Source organism: Medicago sativa, chromosome 3, assembly GCF_051527215.1.
Source record: "Medicago sativa cultivar Bolivia chromosome 3, Bolivia_mono, whole genome shotgun sequence".
Taxonomy (NCBI): domain Eukaryota; kingdom Viridiplantae; phylum Streptophyta; class Magnoliopsida; order Fabales; family Fabaceae; genus Medicago; species Medicago sativa.
The window spans coordinates 43,938,136-43,961,416 of NC_140751.1; the positions used below are offsets into that span (position 1 = coordinate 43,938,136).

Genomic DNA, 23,281 nt, shown 5'->3' on the forward strand with positions numbered 1-23,281 from the left:
GTTTGTACCTTATGCATGTCATTGTCTTTTTTATTTCCTTTTTTAAGGATTTTTTTTAAGCTAGTTACAAAATTGCCCTTCTATTTAAAATTAATTAGAATATAAACAAAATGGTGTTTTAGTAAATTATAAGTGGGTGCAGCTTGCTAACTTGCACCTTAGTGTTTTTAGGTGGGTGTAAGTTAGCAGCCCTACACACATATGTGAGAAATAAACGTTTCAGTTAAATATATATAGTTCACATGGAAATTTAACAAGAAAGTTCACATAGTCAAGTGGTAAGTGTTAAGAATATTGTGATGCATGTATCCGGTTCAACTCCAACTTATCCGGTTTGATAATTTTTTTATAAAATAATCATTTAGAATCCGTTTTGGTTCGCCGGTGGGTCATAACGGTTCATCGGTTCGTCCACCCGACCCGCACGGGTCACACCGGGTTCCTTGGGTTGCACGCATATCTGGTCTGATTAGCTGACCAACCCGCCCACCCCTCCAGTTCTCGGTTCGCCCGGTCGCACCGGCCGAGTCGGTCCGAGTTTTAAAACACTTTCGAAGTTACAATTTTGAGGTGATTCATCATTTTACTTAAAAAAAAAAAAATACAATCCGCATGCATCATTGACCGAGTGACGACTAACAGTTTCCATTGCTTTCGGAATTTATTACACTCAACTGTCAATTCCAGTTTTCTCGTTTCTACTCATTCTTGATTCTCTCATCATCCTTTCACCCAATCAAACACAAAACTTCAGTGGCAAACCCGTAATTAAATTCCAAATCCAAGGTCAATCTTCTCCGCCACTTCACTTTTTTATCACACTCTTTCTTTCCTTTTCTCATTTCACTTCTCAGCCATTCAGACACAACACTCAACAACACTTTCTCTCTCTAAAACAGATTTTCTCTCTCTACTGTAACAACTTCAGAATCAGAATCAGATCAGAGTTTGTTTCCTCTCCTCATAGATTTTCTCCTTCCATTTTCCCGCACTTTCTCGCTAAGTTTTTCTTCTCTGCTGCAAAATCCCGAGCTCACCGATCCATCAATCGCCGGAATCTGTTGAGCATTTTCCTTCGTTCATTGATTGTGTTGTTCCTTAGTGAATCGTGACCTAGAAGCTTTCTCTGTTATTCAACAGTGCCGGAACTCACTGCGGATCTCGCCGGAGGTGTAATTGTGTGGATTGGAGTTTGATTATGATAGCGGAAGCTTTGAATTTGAGGAATTTGAGTTTGTGTGAAGAATTTAGCGTAGTGATTTGGGTTTTGGAAGGGTTTTTGGGGTGAATGGAAGAGTTTGGGTATGAAAATGGGTGAATGAGTTGAAGATATTGGTGTTTGAATTTTGGTAATAGTTGAGAAGTGATTTCTTGTTCTTAAATTGAGTGATGTCACGGTCTGATACGGTTATTATGACGACAACTAGTTCAACTACTTCGGATCTGAATAGAATTGGTACCGTTGAAAGAGACATTGAACAGGTATCTTCGTTAATTCATATGGTTGTATATTCTTCATGAATTCAAGTTCATGTTGTTTATATTTTTTAGGATTTTAATTTAGTTTATTGTTTTAATATTGCCGATAAATGTTTGATAAATAATCTAGCTAGAGGGGTTAAGGGTTTCATAGCCTGGTGAAGGAAAAAATATTAAACCAACAACTAATGTCCAACGAGTAAACCACGAAATTAGTCTTTGAATTTGTAGCATGCTCTTAAATAGATCGCTGATTTTAAGGATTTTTCGGAGAAAGTCTTTAATTCTGTCAAATTTGATTCATGGCACTAAATTGACAGTTAGCGGATAAATTTAGGGACCACATTGATAGAGAGTTGTTATGTTTTAGGGACTTAATTGATAGAAGTAGTTAAATATAGGGATCAACTTGATATTTTAAGAGTCAGAGACCATTTTGAAATACTCATAATCTCAACGACCTATTTGAAAGTGCCCTACAAAGTCAGGGACTAATTTGATGGTTTGCTCAATTACTAACTTTGGCTGTTTTAAAAAAAAAAATTAGTCTGGCTAGTAGCCAATACAAAAAATATACAGTAAGGGTAGCATACCAACTTCTTTACTAAAAAAAAAATTAGTCTGGCTAGTAGCCAATACAAAAAATATACAGTAAGGGTAGCATACCAACTTCTTTACTAGCATGGTCTAAATTGCAGGTGTAGTAGTTATGTTGCGGTAAAATCTGGTCAAATGCGGCTGCAGTTGTGATTGTCATGCCGTTGCGGAGGCCGCAATTTAACACCATGCTTACTATCATTGTAATCAGTGCTTGGATTTAGATTGTGTACATTAAATGAATGAAGTTTGATTGAAATTTGAATTGTTTCTAAAAATGTTTCTTTTCTAAATTAAGCAAACTATGAAATGTTTCTTTTCTAAAAATGTTTCTTTTCTAAACTAAGAAAACTATAAAATGTTTCTAAAAATGAATGAAGTGTAATTGAATTTTTATATGATCATATATCATGATATTCGTTCGATTTTGTTTAAAATCTCAAGTATATATTAATTTAGAACTGTGGATTTTGTAGTAAGGAGAGTAAATCATATGGGGAGTAAATTCATTAGATGTAGAAGAAGACCTAGAAAAACTATAAGAGAAACTATTAAGATGTAGAGATTAATGAGTTGGATATAAATATGGCATATGATTGAACATTATTGCATCGTTTGATCCATGTAGCCAACCCCACTTAGTGAGATAAGGCTTTGCTTGTTGTTGTAGACCTCCAAAATCTCCCTTCCAAACATACCCTTAATATGAATAGTATATGGCTTAGATATGAGAATACATGAAAATTGTAATACCTAAGGTATAAAGCAGAGTAGATACGTTAACGGGAATATATGCGTGCACATGTGTGTGTAAAATACATAAATGTGTTATGTTTGTGAAGAGTTCATTGACGTGGTTCATTAATATATAACCATACCAGCAGCTGATGATCACACTTTTATAAAATGATACTTGTGATTGTAATAAAAAAGCATAGACACCATATGTTTCCTTTGTCCATATCAAAATACATTCTTTCACCTCTATTAACTTGTTTTAGTTAAATAGCTCCCATAAATTAGAAGTTAATTCAGATTGGGGGCATGTGTAATTCCAGTAATACCCCACAACCTTGCCGCTCTTGTAGGTGTGATTATATCCTTTTTGGATAGCACATAAACCCACTCCTCTGCATTCATTTTGTCTCTCTTAAAAGAATTACCAAAGGAGTATGTACTTCAATTCCTCTCCCGGTATGATGAACACAGTTGTACAAAAAGCTTCAAGCCATGTTCTTTGAGCAGTGTTCGAAATGTATCAAAGTCATATCCCAAACAGATCTAGGAATATCATATGTATATTGGTATCGGATACTTGTACGCACCAATGGTTGCATTATACAATTTTGGAGTAACTTGGTTTCATCATTCACAAGGTGAAGTGAAGCACTGTGCTGTTAAATTAATCACTAACTTTAGTATTATTACTAGTTATTTATGGCAGGATTAATTTTATCGTGGAGAAAGTTGAAGTGCCATCTATTTAGGATTAATTTTATCGTGGAGAAAGTTGAAGTGCCATCTATTTAGGAATTTAGGAATAGACTGATAGGGTGAAAATTAAAGGAATTAATTAGTTGGATAGAGCCTAACAATTAGAGGTTGAGGTAGACCAATATGTTTGTAATAAACACATAAGTATTATATTAACATAAAAACACAAATCTTAAATTGAAATCAATATTTTTAAGTTAAAACATGTCACTGTAGACAGTAAATTACTTATGATTCATCTAATCACTGTGGTATTCCCATGTGCATCTGCATTGGTATAAAAAGTAGAAATTAAAAGTAAAAATTGTGAAACAGAACTAAGAAAATCTGAAGTGTGCAAGAAATTGTGTACTGCATGGACAAGGCATGGACATGACTGGTATAGGCGTATGTGCAACCTTGGTTAAATGCCCGGTTCAAGAATTATTTTTTGGCTAATATAGTGACATCATTTGTTTGGTTCATGTAGTGAACACCATCTAGTTGTGTCTTAGTTGTTTGTGCCTTTGATTAACCCAATACTGTAGTGGATAAACTTGACCATTAAAATTAGTGGAGGATCTCTTACTCTTCAATTGGAGGCAGTGTTATTTAGGCTGTAGACAAGACTGCTGACTAGAAAAATAGGATAAGAAGGAGCACTTTCCTGTGCCCAGCTGCATCTTCTTGAATTTCATGTCTCTTCGAGTCCTTGCTTGTTGTAGAGCTTCTTCTGAGTAGAGAAAATGATCAATTTCTGTAGAAAACTAATGGCTCCATGGCTATCAGAAATATTTTCAAGATTCTAGCTGCGATTTTGCTTCTATAAGTTTAGGGGACTAAATATATTAAGAGATTTTCAAAATAGGAAAAAGGTGTTGAACTGTGATCTTATTGTAGTAAACTACACCCTCTGGAATGAAATATAAACAAGGTAGTTGAAAAGTCGATGTATGTGGACTAAATTTTAACCACGTACATGGACGGACTTTTCAACTACCATTTTTGCTTATATTTCATTCCAGAGGGAGTATGTTGCAAATCTTTTTAATTCATCTATATTGATGTGCACATAGTTTATTGCTGTAGTGTGATGTGGAATTTGGGGCTTCAAGCAGGATATCCTTGGGGATTGTCTATTGTGCGGACTATACTGACTGAGGTTCTTTAAATATCTGAACTGCAGGCAATTACTGCTTTAAAGAAAGGGGCTTATTTGCTTAAGTATGGAAGAAGGGGGAAGCCCAAGTTTTGCCCCTTTCGGCTTTCCAATGTAAGTTTTTACTGTTTTTATGTAATATATATTATTCATTAAGAAAATCTATCTACCTATTTTTTTCCCGAGAGATGGAAATAGGCTAGGCCACCAGAAGAGGCCTATGACTTGGCATTCATCAAGCCTAGGCCAGGCTAAGCTCTTTTTTAAATTGACAATCTTTTCTATTGTGATGTGGAATGTGAATGTATTTAATTTTTCTATTGTTTCAGGACGAATCTGTTTTGATATGGTTCTCAGGGAAAGAAGAGAAGCGCCTTAAACTAACTAATGTTTCTAGAATTATATCTGGACAACGCACGGTAAGTCTTTCAAAATGACAATGAAATCATTGATATTAATTTCCTGCTTCAGATTTTGTAAATGGCACCGATATCATATCTCATATAGACAAATAGTTGCTGATAGCTATAATTTGTATACCTGTAAAATAAAATTTGCATTTTATTTATGCATTCTTCTGGCCTCACAATTTACTCCTAGTTAAGATATATAAATTTGAGCTGTCAATCTTTATCCATGATTGACTGAGAAGTCCACCCCCCCACCCCATTTTGAATGTTTCCCAATGTATGCCTGTTTATGGAAATTGTTGAATCATGTTTCCTTGTAGGAAAGATTTCAGATTTATATTGATTTGGTTGCTATCCATGATTAATTTGTGGCGGTCATGGATTATTGTTGCTCTTTCTTTCTCTTGCTATCACTTGATAAGGATCAGAACAAAAGGAATTAAAATTAAAGGAACAAAATGTATATATAATTTATATAGATAATTTGGTGTATAATACACCACAGGTTTTCGAGAGCCTGTCTCTCCACAATTCAGATTCTTCCTAATTCCACACTTTTTCTATTCTGGTTTACTTCTTTTTATACTACAATTAATACCCCTTCTTTATAGATACAATTAATCATAATGGTTGTGACTATTCCTATTGGTAACCGCTGGCAGAACTGATATTGTTTGGCTTTAAGGGTTGCGTCTTTTCTCCACCAGTTGTACCTTCCTGGGTTGCCCTTCTTGGCCCCACTGGATGTGTCTCTACACCAACGGTCATGCCTCTTTGAGTCGCATCTCTTAACCTGCACCCCTTGGGGTGGGTCGTGACTGTTGGGTGACTTGCACCCCTTGGGTGTTGAGTGCCTTGTTGCTGGTGGTTCACTCGCTGCCTTCGGGTGTAAACCTTGGTGATGGGTGGCTTACGCTTATCATCACTGATGTAGTCTTCTAATAGCAATTACTATACTGCTAAAGTCCGGGAATTTATATACACACTGATGTACTTCTTTGCTGGCTTTTACATCAAGTTCTCATTTATGTAAAAAAATGCACCTCCAATTTGTGATGTTCTGGTGAGCATGGGCATGAGTGTATTTTACAATTTGAGTTTGACCTTGTGCAGTGAAAGCATCTCAAGTTATTATGACTGAATTAAACTTCAATTTTTTTTTCAGCCTATCTTTCAAAGATATCCACGGCCTGCAAAGGAATACCAGTCATTTTCACTTATCTACAACGAACGATCACTGGACCTGGTACAAATTTCTTCACATCCTGTTTTTGTTTGCTTTTTAAAGAAAATAGCCATAGATGTTTTTGTTTGCTTTTTAAAGAAAATAGCCATAGATGTAGCTTAGAAAAAAGTGTCTTTAGTTTCTGGGTAAGTGATACTAGAGTTACAAGTATCAGTTAAATTTAATCAATAATAATCTACCCACAATCAACCACATCATCTTTGAAATTAAATTGATACTTTGCTAGTCAAAATATAATCACAAATATTATAGACATCATGAGCATTACTGTGGTATTCTTTGTGATTCACCTTAATAGAATATTGTGATCTGATTCTTTTATTATAGATTTGCAAAGACAAAGATGAAGCTGAGGTATGGTTTAGTGGATTGAAAGCATTGATTTCACGGAGCCATCAACGGAAGTGGAGAACTGAGTCAAGAAGTGATGGTTTTCCATCTGAAATTAACAGTCCTCGAACGTACACTAGAAGAAGTTCTCCCTTACATTCTCCATTTAGTAGTAACGAAAGCTTGCAAAAGGTATTAAACATCATCTGTATCCTTCCATTTTTTTTCATCCTTGTCTATATTTCAGTTGGAGAGGTTTATTTGGAAGATTTTTGTTTTCCCTTTTCAGGATAGTGGGGATCACCTTCGCCTTCATAGCCCATATGAGAGCCCACCTGAGAATGGTTTAGATAAAGCATTTTCTGATGCGACTTATTATCCTATTCCTCCAAAGGGTTTCTTCCCACCAGATTCAGCCAGTGGTTCAGTCCACTCCGTGTCATCAGGAGGATCAGATAGTGTGCATGGTCACATGAAGACAATGCCTATGGATGCATTTAGAGTTAGTCTATCAAGTGCTGTTAGCTCTTCTAGCCAAGGTTCTGCCCGTGATGATGGTGATGCCTTAGGGGATGTTTTCATTTGGGGGGAAGGCACAGGTGATGGTGTTCTGGGCGGTGGGGTTCACCGAGTTGGGAGTCGTTTGGATGTCAAAATGGATTCTCTGTTGCCGAAAGCCTTGGAATCAGCAGTAGTTCTAGATGTACAGAATATTGCTTGTGGTGGGCAACATGCGGCATTAGTGACGAAACAAGGTGAAATTTTCTCTTGGGGAAAAGAATCCGGAGGCAGGCTTGGGCATGGAGTTGATTCTGATGTTCCCCATCCAAAGCTCATTGAATCTTTAAGTAATACCAATATTGAACTTGTTGCTTGTGGGGAGTATCATACTTGTGCTGTGACGCTTTCTGGTGATCTTTATACATGGGGTGATGCCACTTACAATTATGGTCTTTTGGGGCATGGAAATCAGGTGAGCCACTGGGTCCCAAAAAGAGTAAATGGCCCCTTGGAAGGTATACATGTTTCATCTATTTCTTGTGGTCCTTGGCACACTGCTGTTGTAACCTCTTCTGGGAAGTTATTTACATTTGGTGATGGTACATTTGGTGTTCTGGGTCATGGGGACCGAAGAAGTGTTTCCTTGCCAAGGGAAATAGAATCCTTGAAGGGTCTTCGTACTGTGCAGGCTGCCTGTGGTGTTTGGCATACTGCTGCAATTGTGGAAGTAATGGTTGGAAATTCTAGTTCCAGCAACTGCTCTTCAGGGAAGCTGTTTACTTGGGGGGATGGAGACAAAGGTAGACTTGGGCATGGTGACAAGGAATCAAAACTTGTTCCAACCTGTGTTGTCGCCCTTGTTGAACCTAACTTTTGTCAAGTTGCTTGTGGGCATAGTATGACTGTTGCACTTTCTAGAGCAGGCCACGTCTATACCATGGGCAGCTGTGTCTATGGCCAGTTAGGAAATCCTCAAGCTGATGGGAAGCTTCCAACTCGAATTGAAGGGAAGCTTTCAAAGAGTTTTGTGGAAGAGATAGCCTGTGGTGCTTATCATGTTGCCGTTTTAACCTCAAGGACTGAAGTTTACACTTGGGGGAAAGGTTCAAATGGTCGTCTAGGTCATGGGGATACTGATGATAGAAACTCCCCAACCTTAGTGGAAGCTCTAAAAGATAAACAAGTCAAAAGTATTGCTTGTGGTACGAATTTCACTGCTGCCATATGCTTGCATAAGTGGGTATCTGGTGTTGACCAATCCATGTGTTCTGGCTGCCGTGTGCCATTCAATTTCAAAAGGAAGCGCCATAATTGTTATAATTGTGGACTCGTTTTTTGTCATTCATGTAGCAGTAAGAAGTCTATTAAGGCTTCAATGTCACCAAATCCCAACAAACCTTATCGTGTCTGTGATAACTGTTTCAACAAAATAAGGAAGACTGCTGAAACTGATGCTTCATCTCAGTCGTCTATTAGCAGAAGAGGAAGTATTAATCAAGGGTCACTTGAGTCTATTGGTAAGGATGATAAATTGGATTCCAGATCTCAAAATCAATTTTCCAGGTTCTCTTCAATGGAATCATTGAAACAAGTGGATAGAAGATCTTCGAAGAAAAATAAGAAATTGGAATTTAACAGTAGTCGTGTCTCGCCTGTTCCAAATGGTGGTTCACAATGGGGAGCAATGCATATTTCTAAATCTTCTAATCCTGTTTTTGGATCATCAAAGAAATTTTTTTCAGCTTCTGTTCCTGGATCTAGAATTGTTTCCCGGGCAACATCCCCAATATCTAGACGGCCTAGTCCACCACGGTCAACTACTCCAACCCCAACGCTGGGAGGACTGACAACCCCAAAGATAGTTGTGGATGATACAAAGAGGACTAACGAAAGCCTTAATCAGGAGGTTGTTAAATTAAGATCACAGGTATACTGCTTTATGCTTTCATTGATGGACAATATTGCCTTGTTGAATAGGTTATTTTAATAGAATTTAAATATTTGACAATTGGCATCCATTCTTTACCTTATGGTATCACTATTAATTATGGCTGAAGAAAATGACCTATCAATCATGTGGCACAAAAATAAAGAATGGAGTTTCATTTCATACAACTTTTACTATTATGCTTGGACTGTTGCTAGCTAGATTGGAGATGATTTAATTACTTGTTCATTGTCTGATTATGGTTGTCCTATAAATTTTTATTTTTTAATTATTGTTATGTCAGAATATGTGCCACACGTGACTGTTTCAGGTAGGGCTGCTGATGGGCATAGCTGACTCAGTAACTATTTAATTCTCAGTTTGTAACAGCTCAAGAAGCTTGCTCATGAACTTGTGAGCTGATCTTGAGTCATAAACTCTGACTTGTTTAGTGAATGAGCTGAGCTTGAGATTTTATAGGTTTAACTCTGTCTAGTTCATAGCAGGCCCTAGTTTCAGATTGTCAGTTTCTGTACATAAAGCTTTTATCACCAAAATAAAGAAGATTTTTATTCATGTTTGAGTCGACACAACTTAACAGTGGATTTCTTTCTTCACCTTTTTTATGAGGTTCAATTAATAAATTTTTAAGAGCTTCTTGTGGTCACTTGTCAAAACAATTTTTTTCATAAACAACAGTTGGACATCTGACATCCATATTCTACTATCATAGGCCAGAAATATGGTTCGTTCTTTTCCTCCCTGTATTTTCGAAACTACAACAAGATGATACTAATAGGCTGGAAATTATTTATTTCTTTTCCTTTCCATTTTGTTTTCTTTCTAAACCATATCAAGATGTTTTACTCATTTGATTATTGTAGTATGTTGTTTGGTCCAAGTAACCGAATGCACCTAGTGGGATAAAGCCTGATTGTCGTTATTGTTATTATCTATTTTTTTTTAAAAAATAAATCTATATGTACTGAGCTCATTGAATATTTTGGCCCCTTTTAGGTGGAAAACTTGACTCGGAAATCCCAGCTTCAAGAAGATGAGTTGGCAAAAACAACTAAACAGCTAAAAGAAGCAATAGCAATTGCCAGCGAAGAAACTGCCAAATGCAAAGCAGCAAAGGAAGTGATTAAGTCACTTACTGCCCAGGTAGAAATTCCAATCCCTCAAACCACTTTTAACAAACTAGATTCATGTTACATGGCCAAAAGCTTTCTACTCATGAAAAAATAACTGGTTCGTCAAAAATTTCCATTTAAATAAGCCAACTAATATCTCCTAGAAAAACCTTATCCAAGCATTTGAACCTTGTCTAGCTGAACAAGTAGTAAAGCTACCCTGATAGCAGAGAATCTTTAGATAAAGATAAATGGATGTGATTGTGAGACCAAGCATAATACCACTGGTGGCTAGTGCCTAGTGTCTTCTACTCCCTCCGTCCCTATATCTAACCACCAATTTGACTTTATTTTTGTCCCTAAATCTAAACCCCTTTTCAAATTACTAGATGCATTTATTATTATTTTCCTAAACATACCCCTAATTAAAACTACTAACTTATCTTGAAATTTAAAAAGTCAAATTTAATACATATACAAACAAAGGATAATATGGTAATATTAGCACACAAAACAGACAATAATTACACTGACAGCTTTTCTTAAGAAATGTGAAAAAAGCAAAGGGAGGTTACATTAAGGGACGGAGGGAGTATAAAAAAATCTTCATTCACTTTCTTCTTTTTCTGCGTTTATCATTTATATTCACAGCATAAGGTTCAAGTAAATGGCCAGCCTCTGAGAAATAAAAATAAAAGCCTAAATGTACGGAAAATCTCATAAATCTAGAAGCCTATTCATTGATTTGACACACACACACACACACACACAGATATATATATATATATATATATATATATATATATATATATATAATAAATTTGCTTAAAGACTCTAGGACTAAAAAGAATAATATTAACTGAATTATTTATAGCTGATTTCTAAGTACAAGCAGTTACAGTTGGGATCTCTATCAATCAATAACTAAACCAACGGATTGTTAATTTATATATTCTTTAAGCCTATGTCTTATACATTTATATTAGATGTATAAGAATTATGTAGTCTCTCGTTGGTCATACATCTCCTTGTTTCTTTGCACTGAATAGCTGAAGGACATGGCTGAGAGGCTGCCCATAGGAGCAGCTAGGAATGTCAGATCACCCTCTTACTCCACTCCTGGTTCAAATGACTTAAGCATTGGTTCCGTTGATCGACTGAATATTCAAGCAACAAGCCCAGAAACGGACGTAACTGGATCATATAACCAGTTATTTTCAAATGGATCAAGCACTGTCACCGACCGTTCTGCCGGTCACTGTAAACATAGTCAATCAGATGCAGCTAACAAAAATGGGAGCAAACCAAAGGATAATGAGTCCCGTAATGAGAGCGAATGGGTTGAGCAAGATGAGCCTGGTGTATATATTACTCTCACTTCCCTAGCAGGTGGTGCAATAGATCTTAAGAGGGTTCGATTCAGGTATGAAATGCTTTATTGTATTCATACTAATAGGAAAAAGAGTATATGATATCTAATAACTCTTCTCCAGGGTTTATTTCATGTCAACTTAATAACTCTTCTCCAAAATTTGGTATTCATGGACATGGTGTTTAACAGAAACAAACAATTTCCTTCGTAAATGCTTTATCTCTAATTTGATATCTAATAGGAAAAAGCAGAAGTTTTGCTAGAAATTATTTCATACTTAACCGTGTTATAACCTGGAAAATTTTGCATTGGTGAATGCAGTCGCAAGCGGTTTAGTGAGAAACAAGCAGAACATTGGTGGGCTGAGAATCGGATAAGAGTATATGAACAATACAATGTGCGTATGGTTGACAAGTCAACCATTGGTATTGGGAGTGTGGACCTGGCTCATTGATGTGATAACCTCTAAATGATTGAGATGCTTCGGCTGGAGTTAAGCTAGAACGTTTCATCATTTGGCTTCCATCTAATATTAAGCTTTGAGGGAAGCTGGAATTGGCATAATAGGACAGAATAGGGATTTGATTGTGATATTTTAATTTCACTTTTTTTTTTTAAAAAAAATTTGATTTCACTTTCCATTTTTTCCCCTACATCTACCTTGTGTAGGGATTGTAAGGTGAGAAATGTAAATTTTTAGTAGGTTACTATCTCTTGCTGAAAGTAGCTGCTATGTAAATTTCATAAGCGAATGCATTTACAAGGCTTTTTTTTTTTTTCTTTCTACACTGGTAATATACCTTCACCCATGTGAGAGGTGGTTCTAATTCTAAGTAGTTAATATAAATCCTTCTATAAAATGCGTTTTTTTCCTTCTATTTTTCCCCCCTGCCCTGCATATACAATTATTTGCAGTATTACCATTATTATCCCTATCTATGTATGCATTCTCATTGATCAATATAATATAATAACTACTCTTAATGTTCTTGTTAACTTGTGCCCTTAGGGCACAAGATAAAAAACTAAATAAAGAAATTTAACTTTGGAAATTGTGCATTTATAACCTTAAAAACTTAAAGTTTATATTTTCAATACAATATTTATTGTTTCATTTTATTTTAAGATTCTTATCTTGTGCTTTAAGGGTACAAGTTAACATTTCCCTTTTTTATTTTATTTTTACTTCTGTTATCTGTAATTGTTATTATTGTAGCGCATTAGAACAGTGGAAGCTATGAAATTTTGTATTATTCAATTGTACAGGGAATTCTTTTTAAATAAAATAGTTAAATCAAGAGTTGATTATTTACAAGGATCTTGTCAAAATAACATTATTTACAGGATTACTTTCTTTGTATCCATCTTTTCTTGTGCAGGACAAATATATAGTGTGGGTGTTGGACAATTGCACCTCCTATACATTTAGAGCAATGTTATTTGTACAACTTTTTGAAACAACTTTTGGGACAACCTTGTTGTTCTATCTTCTCATTGGTCAAAAATACTAGAAAGAGAAAAAGGAAGAGAGAGAAAAGCCAATTGGTCCCGTAAGTGTAGCTCAGTTGGTAGCTACCAGGGATAATTTGTGCAGGGGCCGGGGTTTGAACCCTGGATTCCCCACTTCTTCACACATAATGTGTGTGAATCTAGCCACTAGACTACTCGACAAAAAAAAAGGAAAAGCCAATTGGAACCGGATATGGCGCCTCCAAGTTCCTTCCAATATACAAACCTTCTTATGGAATAATATGTCATGACTCTATTTCATTCAAGTTTCTCTTTATATCTCGAAACCTTACCTTATGTCCTGTTCGTAATTGAGTGAGAGCGGATATGTTACATAACTTACATTCCTTGTTCCTTTTATCTTTGAAACTAGGGGTGTTCGCGGTGCGGTTTGGTTCGGTTTTGAGCATAAAAGTCATCCAAACCGCGAGATAAAAAAGCATGCGGTTTGGTTTGGTTTGGTTGATTTTTAAAAAGTCATCCAAACCAAACCGAACCAAACCAATGCGGTTTGGATTGGTTCGGTTTGTGCGGTTTATCGCGAGATAAAAAAATATTACATTAACTCTAATATTGCTAACTTGTGACAAAATAAACATAGGACATTTTATTTTGATGTTTATATGATAAAATATTAGGTAAAACTTATATCAAAATAGGTAAAGTTAAGAAGAAACATAAGCATGAAACAAATTATTAGGAAGTAAAGGAAACAAATTCATCACTTGAAATGAATTGAAAGAGATGGAAAGGAATTAGAATCGAACCTGATGGTGCAACAATGGAAAAATCAAATCAAAAGAGATTATTCTTGAGCTATGTAATTGGGCTAGTACATATTTAAGTAATATTCATTATTCTTGCGGTTTGGTTTGGTTTGGTTCGGTTGCTGAGATGCAAACCGCAAACCAAACCGAACCGCGCGGTTCAGTGCAAAAGTCATCCGAATTCATCTGAACCAAGTGCGGTTTTTTGCGGTTTCGGTTTGGATTGGTTTGGTTTGCGGTTTTTCTATTGGGTTGGTTCGGTTTTGAACACCCCTATTTGAAACTATGGGTTTGAGGCTTACTTTGTAGTTTGCTCTTGATATGAGTTTTCTTCATGTTGAGGCTGAGAAGAAGCAAGTTCTCATGAGGGGTAATTTGAAAACTACATACTTTTTTAAATACTATGGAAACATTAAATGAGAATAACTACTTCTTTTTATTCTCATGAAACAAGTTCTCATGAGGGGTATGAAAGTCGTTTTTTATTTTGTTTATACATGAGAACCGAGTCAGTATATTAGTATTGTTCAAGGGACATACATGCTAGTTTCCTATCTATTTTTTGGTAACTTACTGGCTTAGTAACACAACTAAATTCATATGATAATTCTATATTCCTTATGCTAAACCTTTTCTCATCATCTCTTCATATTCATCGTTTAAACAGGTCTACTGAGGCATAATTTTTTTGCGTATGAGTATGTATAATGAAAGTCTAAACATTTGATTTCACTTATAAAGTTTAATCTAAACCACGAAACAATAGTTGCAAACTCAATAAGACAATCATGTTTACACTGGGCTATGATGTTTGACCATGGATTTTTCCTTATGAAAATTGGTCCGTTGATGAAAGTGGCACTGGCAGTTTCCCAAAGAGTATCGTAGTGAATGAAAACTTGTTGGTCAGAGGACAAGTTTGGGGATTTTGTGCACTAAAGTAAAAGGATCGATCTCATTATTATTGCATCGACTCGCGGAAGAAAGCTAGTATCAAAATAAGTCCCACATCGATAACATTGTGTATAGTTGCAAGCAAATTACTTACCTGGATGGGGTCATATGGATGATCAAGAAGGTCCATAGCATAGGTTGGTGACCTCCATTGCACTTAGTAGGGGTGCTAACTTAAGGTGTTCTCAAGTAGGACAACGTACATCATAATTTGTTGCAGTGGGGGCATGCGTTCGCTCGGCCCCTTCCTATTCGGTTTTCAATTATTTATTAATACATTAATAAATTAGTTTTGTTTAATACTTTAATAATTTGCTTAATGCATTAACTATTTGTACCATTTTATATATTTGTCTAGGAGAAATAAAGTATGTGTAATTAAAGGAATTGAAAGGGGAGTGAGTATTTTATACCAATTAAAATATTTTTTTTCATTCAAATTATTTAACATTTTTATAATATTAATTATCAATTGAAAATTAGTTAAATCCGAACAATGCATAATAGTAGGAGAAACAATTCACAAAACAATATTGGACGCTTATTTTGGTGTAACATTCTTTCAATTTTACACATATTGTCTTTTTGTATAATATTTATCGTTTTTTGGATCTGTTTCGAAGTTGCTTTGAATTTGGTTTGTTGTGTTATTTTATGTGATTCCTTTTCTAAAACATTTTTTTGGATGACATCTGTATTTCTCTTCTATTCTTGCAACTTTGTGCTTTGAATATATGTTATTTATCAAGTTTTTTAGTTTTTTAAAAAAGAAATGTGAGCAAATAGTGTCAAAAGAGCTTATGGTAAAATGTAGGCTTAATTAATCCTTTGGTCCCTTAACTTATTTTTGGATTACAATTTGGTCCCTTAAGTATCTCTCCGTTTACCAAAATGGTCCCTTCCGTTAGTTTTCCGTTATTTTTAATAAAAAAAGTTAAATATGGTACACGTGTCATTTTGTCATTGGTTGAGAACTTATTTATTTTTTATTGTTTTTTCCTTCATCTTGTTCATAGAATCCTTCATCTTCTTTCTTAAAAAAATGAAGAACACAAACCAGCTTCCAATCCTTCAGCTTCCAATCTCAATCACTAACCATCCCATACTTTCATTTCTTTACAAAATCATCATCAATCATAAAATTTCCACCGAACTATTAACAATATACAAACATACCAACACAATTCAATTCCAGAATCATTTTTTCAAAGTAGTAACAGTGAAGAACAAACACCATGATCCATACAAAATCCCACTACCACAACCTTTAACCCTCAAATTTCAAAACAACAATCATCTCAAATATCAACACCGCTCCAAAACTCAACCAAAAGATTGAATCCTCACCACTACACACAAGCATACGAAGCTGTTCACAAAGCCAATCTTCATAAGCTGAACCGATTTCAGCAGAAGGAAGAAAGGGAGTTCAATCTTTCAGTATCGACGAAGGCAGATGGAGTAGGAAGAGAAGAGGAACAAATCGGATTGTTCAAACTGCAAGCCAGAACCGAGTTTCATCACAAGATCCAGGCTCAACAGTAACAACAGCTGCAGCAACAACAACAATAAGCAAACAGAGGCAAATTTACGAGCCAACAGAAGCAAATATTAACTATTCACCAATTAATGACGAGACAGAGGAATTGATAAACCTCCAGGCTTAATGATCTCGTGGACACGGTCAATTTGGGAAGAATTGTTGATGATGATAACGTCTGTGTTCCATTTTTTCCTTTCTGGGTTTTTTTTGTCCCACTTTTCAGAAGAAGAAATTAGAACAAGAAGAAAAAAAATCCCCTTTTGATTTTGGAAAAGTTTCAGATGAAGAAGATGTAATAGGGTTGGATCTGGAAGATGAAATTTGTTTTGATACTACTGCTGGATTTGTTCACCGGAATTGGAAGCAAGATTTGAATCATCAATTTGAAGCAAAAATAATGGTGGAAGAAGAGAAAGATGAAGGAAAAAAAAAAATAAAAAAAATAAGTTCTCAACCAATGACAAAATGACACGTGTACCATATTTAATTTTTTTTATTAAAAATAACGGAAAACTAACGGAAGGGACCACTTTGGTAAACGGAGAGATACTTAAGGGACCAAATTGAGACAGTTTAAAGTTAGGGGACCAAATTGTAATCTAAAAATAAGTTAAGGGACCAAAGGATTAATTAAGCCTAAAATGTATATGTTTTTTTTTTTGAGCAAGTAAAATGTATATGTTAAAATAGTATAAATTAAACTTTTCTAATATATATTAATAATGCTAAAATAACCTATAAAAAGGGAGGAAGTTAGTGATTAGTTCTTTTCTCTTTGAAAAATGTTAATTCTTTTTAAAGGTTAGCATTTTTAGTTGGGTTAATCAAATCGTCCATTTTAAAGTGTCAAAAGTATGTGTTAAAAATGATGGTCTTTATCCCCCAAACTTCTTTCATAACAATACTGCAAAAAGTCCCAACCTTCAAGCAAAAGTCAGTTGTCATCTACCTTAGGCATCTTGATGAACACCACCAAAACTCGCAAAGCAACCTCCACTCTTTAGTCAAACGAGCTTATAAGATATTCGCTATTCGCTATAAGCTCATTTTTTGGTCTTACCAAACAGACCCTTAGTCTCATCCTAGTTTGAAAAGTTCATCATATAATCTTTTATATTTTATCAAAACAAATTTCTAAATTTAAATATTGAATATGAGAATTTCTTTTCCATCATACTTCATTCTCGCGCATCCTCCAAATTTTCAATTTTACCCATTCAAATTATATAATTCGAAGCATTTTCTTATCTTTCGGAATATAAAACCCGAAACCACTCAAAACTCATGTGTTTGCCATTAAATCACTATAATCATGTTTAATAACCTTTCGACTAATAGAATCCGAAAACAAATTTAACATTTCGGTTTGTATAATCCGAAATGTGTCACACCTCCATCAGACTGGTTTTTAACAACATTGGTTGTCATTTTATTGACACATTATGAATTATATAACCTGAATACGTAAAACATGTATTCAAATTATATAGTCCAAACTGTGTCAGCACATAGAACATTTACATAAATAAAAATATGTGTTTTTATACCTAAAGCGGTGTAAGGTAGCCAGCTAGCTTCCTCTTCTTATGAATGAATACAACACTAAGCTCTTTGTACAAGTGTGCAAAGACAATTGTCCCTGGACAAAAGTAGTAAACCATATTGAGGTCACAAAAGTACTCTAAATAACTCAAATCAACATAGGTGGCACGCTTGTCAGTGAAAAGTGTGATGCCCACCAAGTACAATAAGGTGTATCCGAACAACGTATTGTCGATTCAACTCCATATCCACACATCACCTTCCTGGTCACCTAGTTGTGCTTCCTCTAAACTACTTGCAAAATCACTTGCTGGGTAGCTGAATTGTCCATGAACTCCGTTTGTGGCATGCATTTCCTCGTTAACTTTCGTCGGATCAACACCTATCAGTTTAACCATCATCTCGACCCTGCCTCCTAGGTTTGTTTCTCCTTGTGGTCAAGGAGATGGCACTCAATGGTCAGATGCAACATACAAAACATGTCGTCTAATATTCCAATGTCACTATCATCTTCTCAATCAGAAGCAGGAAGCTGGATGTCCCCTCATGCCACCTCTAACAAAGGCTGACAATGTTAGACGGAACCATAAAAAAGACAAAAAAAAATGATTTAAAATAAATAATATAACTTATTAGAAAAAATGATGTCTAATGGTACACATAATTGTATGGGATGTGCTTATACACATAATTAAATGGGATGTGCTTATACACATAATTATAAGCAATTTATTGGTTTTGGAATATAACTCCTCGCCTGAATCAGTTTAAAATGAAAGCAAAGTTAACATCAATTCCGTTGTCGTCCAGCGGTTAGGATATCTGGCTTTCACCCAGGAGACCCGGGTTTGATTCCCGGCAACGGAATATTTTTGGTTTTTAATATTTTTAGGCATAAAATTGAATATTTTAAGCCGTTTTGAATTCAAGTGTCCTACGGTTTCTATTTACTAGTTTTCTATCCACTCGCTTCCTAAGGCAATGTTTTTCTATTTATTTTTAATTTATACACGTATGTTTTTTTTTATTCATATATTAATTAAACCCAAATAATAAAGATAGATGAGAGACATATTTCTCAAATCAATGCCAACTCAGTGCCACATCATTAATGAGATGTGGATAAAAAAAATTGTGTTGATTTTTTTAATAGGGGAATTCAAACATTGATTTTAGAAGAAGGAGACTAAAGTTTAAAAATATCTAATTAGAGAGACCAAAATTGCGATTAAACCTTTTTTTTTTTAACTTTTTTTTGTAAGGGAGTAAGTAGTGAGTTTATCACCGAAGGTATGCATTCTCTCTTGTTAGAAAATCACCGAAGGCATGTCAGTGTTAATCCATACCATTCTTTTTTTTAGGCAAACATTCATTTTTTTAATAACTTGACCTACATTGTGTAAATAAAAAAATGAGTGGACACATAGGACACAATTCTCGCAGAAGACGATCCCTTCCTTAATTAATAAGCTTTTATGTACGAATCATTCGAAAAACTAAGCGAGTTAAAGATAAAACATTACAAACTTTATTTACCTTTGCGACCGTCAAACAAATACGAATCATTTGAAAAACTAAAAAGTTAGAGATAAAATATTACAAACTTTATTTACCTTTGTGACCACCGAACTCTACCTTATAGAACGCCTTCATCTAAGGAATTTATTTATTTATTTTTTTAGGGACCTTCAGCTAAGGAATTAAAAAGTTAAAAAAAAAAGTGTTTATTAATAAAAAAAACCAAAAAACTAGAGTTTAGTTTCAGTTCTTTCTTTTCTCCGAGCAAGACACAAAATCGCAATGGCCAGAGACAGTTGCCTCGCTCGTGTCACTGCCGGTGCTGCCGTGGGCGGCGCTGTCGGCGGTGCCGTCGGTCAGTTCTCCACTTCTTCTTATAACTTTATTTATGTAATTTTAACTGCGAATTGCAATATCAATTTTTTTCCATGTAGTTATGTTTCTTATCCCTTATATTTTAGTTGGTGATAACTGCTAAATCATGATGCTAATAGTGTTAAATTGAAAAATAAAATCACTTTGCGTAAAGATTTTATTACTGTAAATGCTTTAAGCTAGTTTCTTTTCCTCTTGGTTCTCAATTCTTGTGTGATTTCTTATTTATTTTTCAATATTATTTAAGACTTTGGAGATTCTGAAGTAATTCATTGATTTAAATGTGTTCTTTTCCTTTTCCTAAGGTTTTGATAAGATGTAACTTCTATGAAAGTCTTTTGATTACATCTTGGTTTTTTAATTTTATTTAATTTACTCGAATTTAAATGTTTCCCTGCACCATTTTACCTAATAAAATTTATTGGATTCTTTCCAGGTGCTGTGTATGGAACATATGAGGCTATTAGGTATAAGGTATGTCTATGATATTTTTCTATGAAGCACAGACACTCTTAGGATTAGGCGTGTCCCGGTGTCAAACATGTGTCGTGTTTGACACTAACACGACACAGACACATATAATTACACTGAATTATGTGATTTTCTCAAATTTTTAGCGGTGTCGGCGTGTCGGTGTCTGTGCTGTCTTCAGGGTCCGTGTCCGTATTCGTGCTTCATAGATCTTTTTTTAACTTCAATGATGAGATTGTTTATAGCACCATTTTCATTTTCCTTATGGATGTTAGGTCCACCCTCAATATATTTTATGGCTTTTGTAGAATGTTGTAAAATTTCATAAGTATCTATACCCAGTGCTTTGAAATAAAGCTATTAGTATGTTTTGTTGTTAGATTTGGTTACATGGAACATATGGCAAAGTATGTTTTGTTGTTAGATTTGGTTACATGGAACATATGGCAAATAAAAAAAAGATAGAGTTTTCTCTACAAGTTGCAAGTGAAGTGGTTTATTTAGACGATACGAGTATCTAGTTGCAGTATCTAGTTGCAGTGCCACTTGCTAGACAGAGACTTTTTAAAACTGAATATGGGTTACTTAATTCATGAACCAAACACAGATTTGTCCAGTAGTCAGATGTTTGAATTTGTGGTTGTTGTCAAATAACGGCACTATAGCGTAGCAGAGTTTGAACAAACCGAATATGGTGTATTGTGATATGTTCTTTAGTACAAAGTTTTGTCAAAAAGCGGGGCTATAGCCTAGGGGAATTTGGGCAAATTGCTATTGTTCTACAATACGCTATTTAGTACAACTGATAACATTGGCACTTTAGTGTAGCAGAATTTGAACAAACTACTATTTTCCATGATCCTGCAATTGACAACATTGGTTGGATTTCATTCTGTTGCTGGTGTCACACTTTAATGGTCTTTTCTTTCCGTGCATCTGTCTAACGTTAAAGCAGATTCTTTTAACATTTTAAGCTTAATGCATTAGAAGCAAACAAGGAATGTATTATGATGGAAATATTTAAGTCTGTCTAGAGCAACTAATTGTGTTATTTCTCTATTCTTTGGCAGTCTTTTGTTTTTTTATGTATGTCTAACCATAGGTTTAACAATTCAAAACTCGCCCATCTCTTATTTATTAAAACGTTCTCCATAGATTGTTCTCGCAATCCATCCATAAACTGAGTTCCATTATCTGGTTTACTGTGTCTTTGTAATGGATACATGTTTGTAAATAATATTTAATTTAATATTTATTAATTTTGTAGAGCAGTCAATGTCCTGACTGAATGTGCTGTTATAAGCATGCTTATAAATAACAATCTATGGATTTGTGACTGAGAACTCACTCTTGATTACCTCAGTTCTCATTTACCAGACACAGACACGACATGACACATTGACACACCAGTAAAAATTTGAGAAAATAGAAAATTGAATCGAACACGTGTCCGTGTTGGACAATGACACGTGTCGGACACCCGACATGCCTTCGATCCAAAGTGTTTGTGTTATATTACTTCAGAAGATATTGATACCACCTCAGCCTCACGTTGTAAATAATGCACCATAGATATTTTATATTGATACTGAGTCACATAACTTTTGATGTCAAAATGGTAAATTCTCTCAGTTTATATGTAGCAGCATTCCAATCAATTCGTTACGATGCAGGTACCTGGATTTTTGAAAATTAGGCATATTGGACAAACAACCCTTGGAAGTGCTGCTATTTTTGGTCTTTTCTTGGGTGCTGGAAGCTTGATACATTGTGGGAAATCATACTGAACCCATAAAGGTTTTATCTACCTACCTGCAGAAGTTTTCTTGCCGCCCTTGTAAAGTATGAGTATAGCAGGAATTTTGTATTTATTATTGTGTTCTGGGTCTTGGAAAAGTTTAAGGACTATGGTGCTGCTATTTTTGTATGAAATTTCTCAATTATTTCTCCCTCGACAGTACTTTTGAAATATCTTTGCAAGGGTTTTTCTTTTACTCTTGATGAATAGGTTAAAAATTACGCTTGAGGATGTATGTATGCGTGCATGTTTGTCTCTGTATGTGTGCACAAATCCATTATACTTGACAGTTTTGTGTGTATGCTTATTATGGTCTTTTAACAGTGCCCTTCTTCCTCTAAAGACACTTTCCCAAACCCAGACCAAAATATTTACTATGATATGAGAAAATTGATTCTAATTAACCTGCTCTACTTTGCATATTCTGGAGAATATCGTATTTGGGTAAGTTAATGCAGGAGAAAGAAACGAACAAGTGAATTCCTTTACTTAATGTGAAATTAATTTTTTCTTTTTTAGAAAATCTCTCCGTTCATGGAAGCTCAAAATAACCTTTCTTACATGTCCCAATACTTGCTATGTATTAGTTTCATCTCTAAATATAGAATTATGTTTGACTAAATCCCAAGAGTTCAGAAAATTGTTAACTCAAATGATGAGATGTGAAGTAAAAATAGTTGCACTTCTGTAGCAGAAAGAATAACTATGAAACCAAAGCATTAATAGAACAGAAAACAACGGATAAATGATTGATAAAATCAAATGATAGTACAAAATTATTAAATTTGCAGGCTTGTCTAATTTTATCTTGGACAGTAAAACTGAATAACGAAAGAGGACTGAAAGGTGAAGGCCACCAAAAATAAATCTGTCCGCATTTGAGATTTCTTTTACATTTATTGTTATTTTGGATTTCATCCGTGTAAAAATTAAATCAGCAAAATTACACCGGAGTCTATCTCATTTATTTGTAAAACTTCGATCCTTTATCTTTTTTTTTTCTTCTTCTCATTTTGATCCTTTTTCTTTTAATCCTTCATAAGCATAGACTTGCAAAGCTTAGTTGGTCCCGATCCCGGGTGAAAGGAGACAGTTGTGATAGATCTCGACATCCAATTTAAAGCTTTGTCAAATCTCTATGACATGGACCAAATACGAAATAGTGTGAATGCGAAGT

The 23,281-nt window shown here is 34.9% G+C and overlaps 2 protein-coding genes, 1 long non-coding RNA gene and 2 other non-coding genes across 5 annotated transcripts; 4 read left to right on the forward strand and 1 right to left on the reverse strand.

The window, feature by feature from the left end:
• The first annotated feature begins 845 nt into the window (after positions 1–845).
• LOC146937586 (PH, RCC1 and FYVE domains-containing protein 1-like) lies at positions 846–12,487 on the forward strand. The gene is made up of 9 exons (XM_085751830.1): positions 846–1,482; positions 4,736–4,822; positions 5,038–5,127; positions 6,284–6,364; positions 6,692–6,886; positions 6,984–9,122; positions 10,140–10,286; positions 11,305–11,678; positions 11,949–12,487. The coding sequence occupies exons 1-9, from the start codon at positions 1,390–1,392 to the stop codon at positions 12,079–12,081; spliced, it is 3,339 nt and encodes a 1,112-aa protein (XP_085607956.1). The 5' UTR covers positions 846–1,389; the 3' UTR covers positions 12,082–12,487.
• A 2,456-nt stretch (positions 12,488–14,943) lies between these two features.
• Positions 14,944–15,105, forward strand: LOC146937587 (U1 spliceosomal RNA). The gene has a single exon (XR_015033622.1). It is a non-coding gene; the product is annotated as a U1 spliceosomal RNA (small nuclear RNA).
• An 882-nt stretch (positions 15,106–15,987) lies between these two features.
• Positions 15,988–16,748, reverse strand: LOC146937588 (uncharacterized). The gene is made up of 2 exons (XR_015030983.1): positions 16,513–16,748; positions 15,988–16,408 (listed from the first exon to the last, which is right to left on the reverse strand). It is a non-coding gene; the product is annotated as an uncharacterized LOC146937588 (long non-coding RNA).
• A 1,989-nt stretch (positions 16,749–18,737) lies between these two features.
• Positions 18,738–18,809, forward strand: TRNAE-UUC (transfer RNA glutamic acid (anticodon UUC)). Its single transcript has one exon. It is a non-coding gene; the product is annotated as a tRNA-Glu (tRNA).
• Positions 18,810–19,665: 856 nt separating this feature from the next.
• On the forward strand, positions 19,666–22,446 carry LOC146937590 (reactive oxygen species modulator-like protein). Its single transcript, XM_085751832.1, has 3 exons — positions 19,666–19,815; positions 20,272–20,309; positions 21,980–22,446. The coding sequence occupies exons 1-3, from the start codon at positions 19,743–19,745 to the stop codon at positions 22,091–22,093; spliced, it is 225 nt and encodes a 74-aa protein (XP_085607958.1). The 5' UTR covers positions 19,666–19,742; the 3' UTR covers positions 22,094–22,446.
• The last annotated feature ends 835 nt before the right edge of the window (positions 22,447–23,281 follow it).

Excerpts from the sequence above, each read along its gene's own strand:
- LOC146937586 (XM_085751830.1), top strand. The coding sequence starts at position 1,390 with ATGTCACGGTCTGATACGGTTATTATGACGACAACTAGTTCAACTACT. Across the intron at positions 1,483-4,735 it reads TTGAAAGAGACATTGAACAG|GCAATTACTGCTTTAAAGAA; the intron begins GTATCTTCGTTA and ends TCTGAACTGCAG. Across the intron at positions 6,887-6,983 it reads GTAACGAAAGCTTGCAAAAG|GATAGTGGGGATCACCTTCG; the intron begins GTATTAAACATC and ends TTCCCTTTTCAG.
- LOC146937590 (XM_085751832.1), top strand. The coding sequence starts at position 19,743 with ATGGCCAGAGACAGTTGCCTCGCTCGTGTCACTGCCGGTGCTGCCGTG. Across the intron at positions 19,816-20,271 it reads CGCTGTCGGCGGTGCCGTCG|GTGCTGTGTATGGAACATAT; the intron begins GTCAGTTCTCCA and ends GATTCTTTCCAG. Across the intron at positions 20,310-21,979 it reads ATGAGGCTATTAGGTATAAG|GTACCTGGATTTTTGAAAAT; the intron begins GTATGTCTATGA and ends GTTACGATGCAG.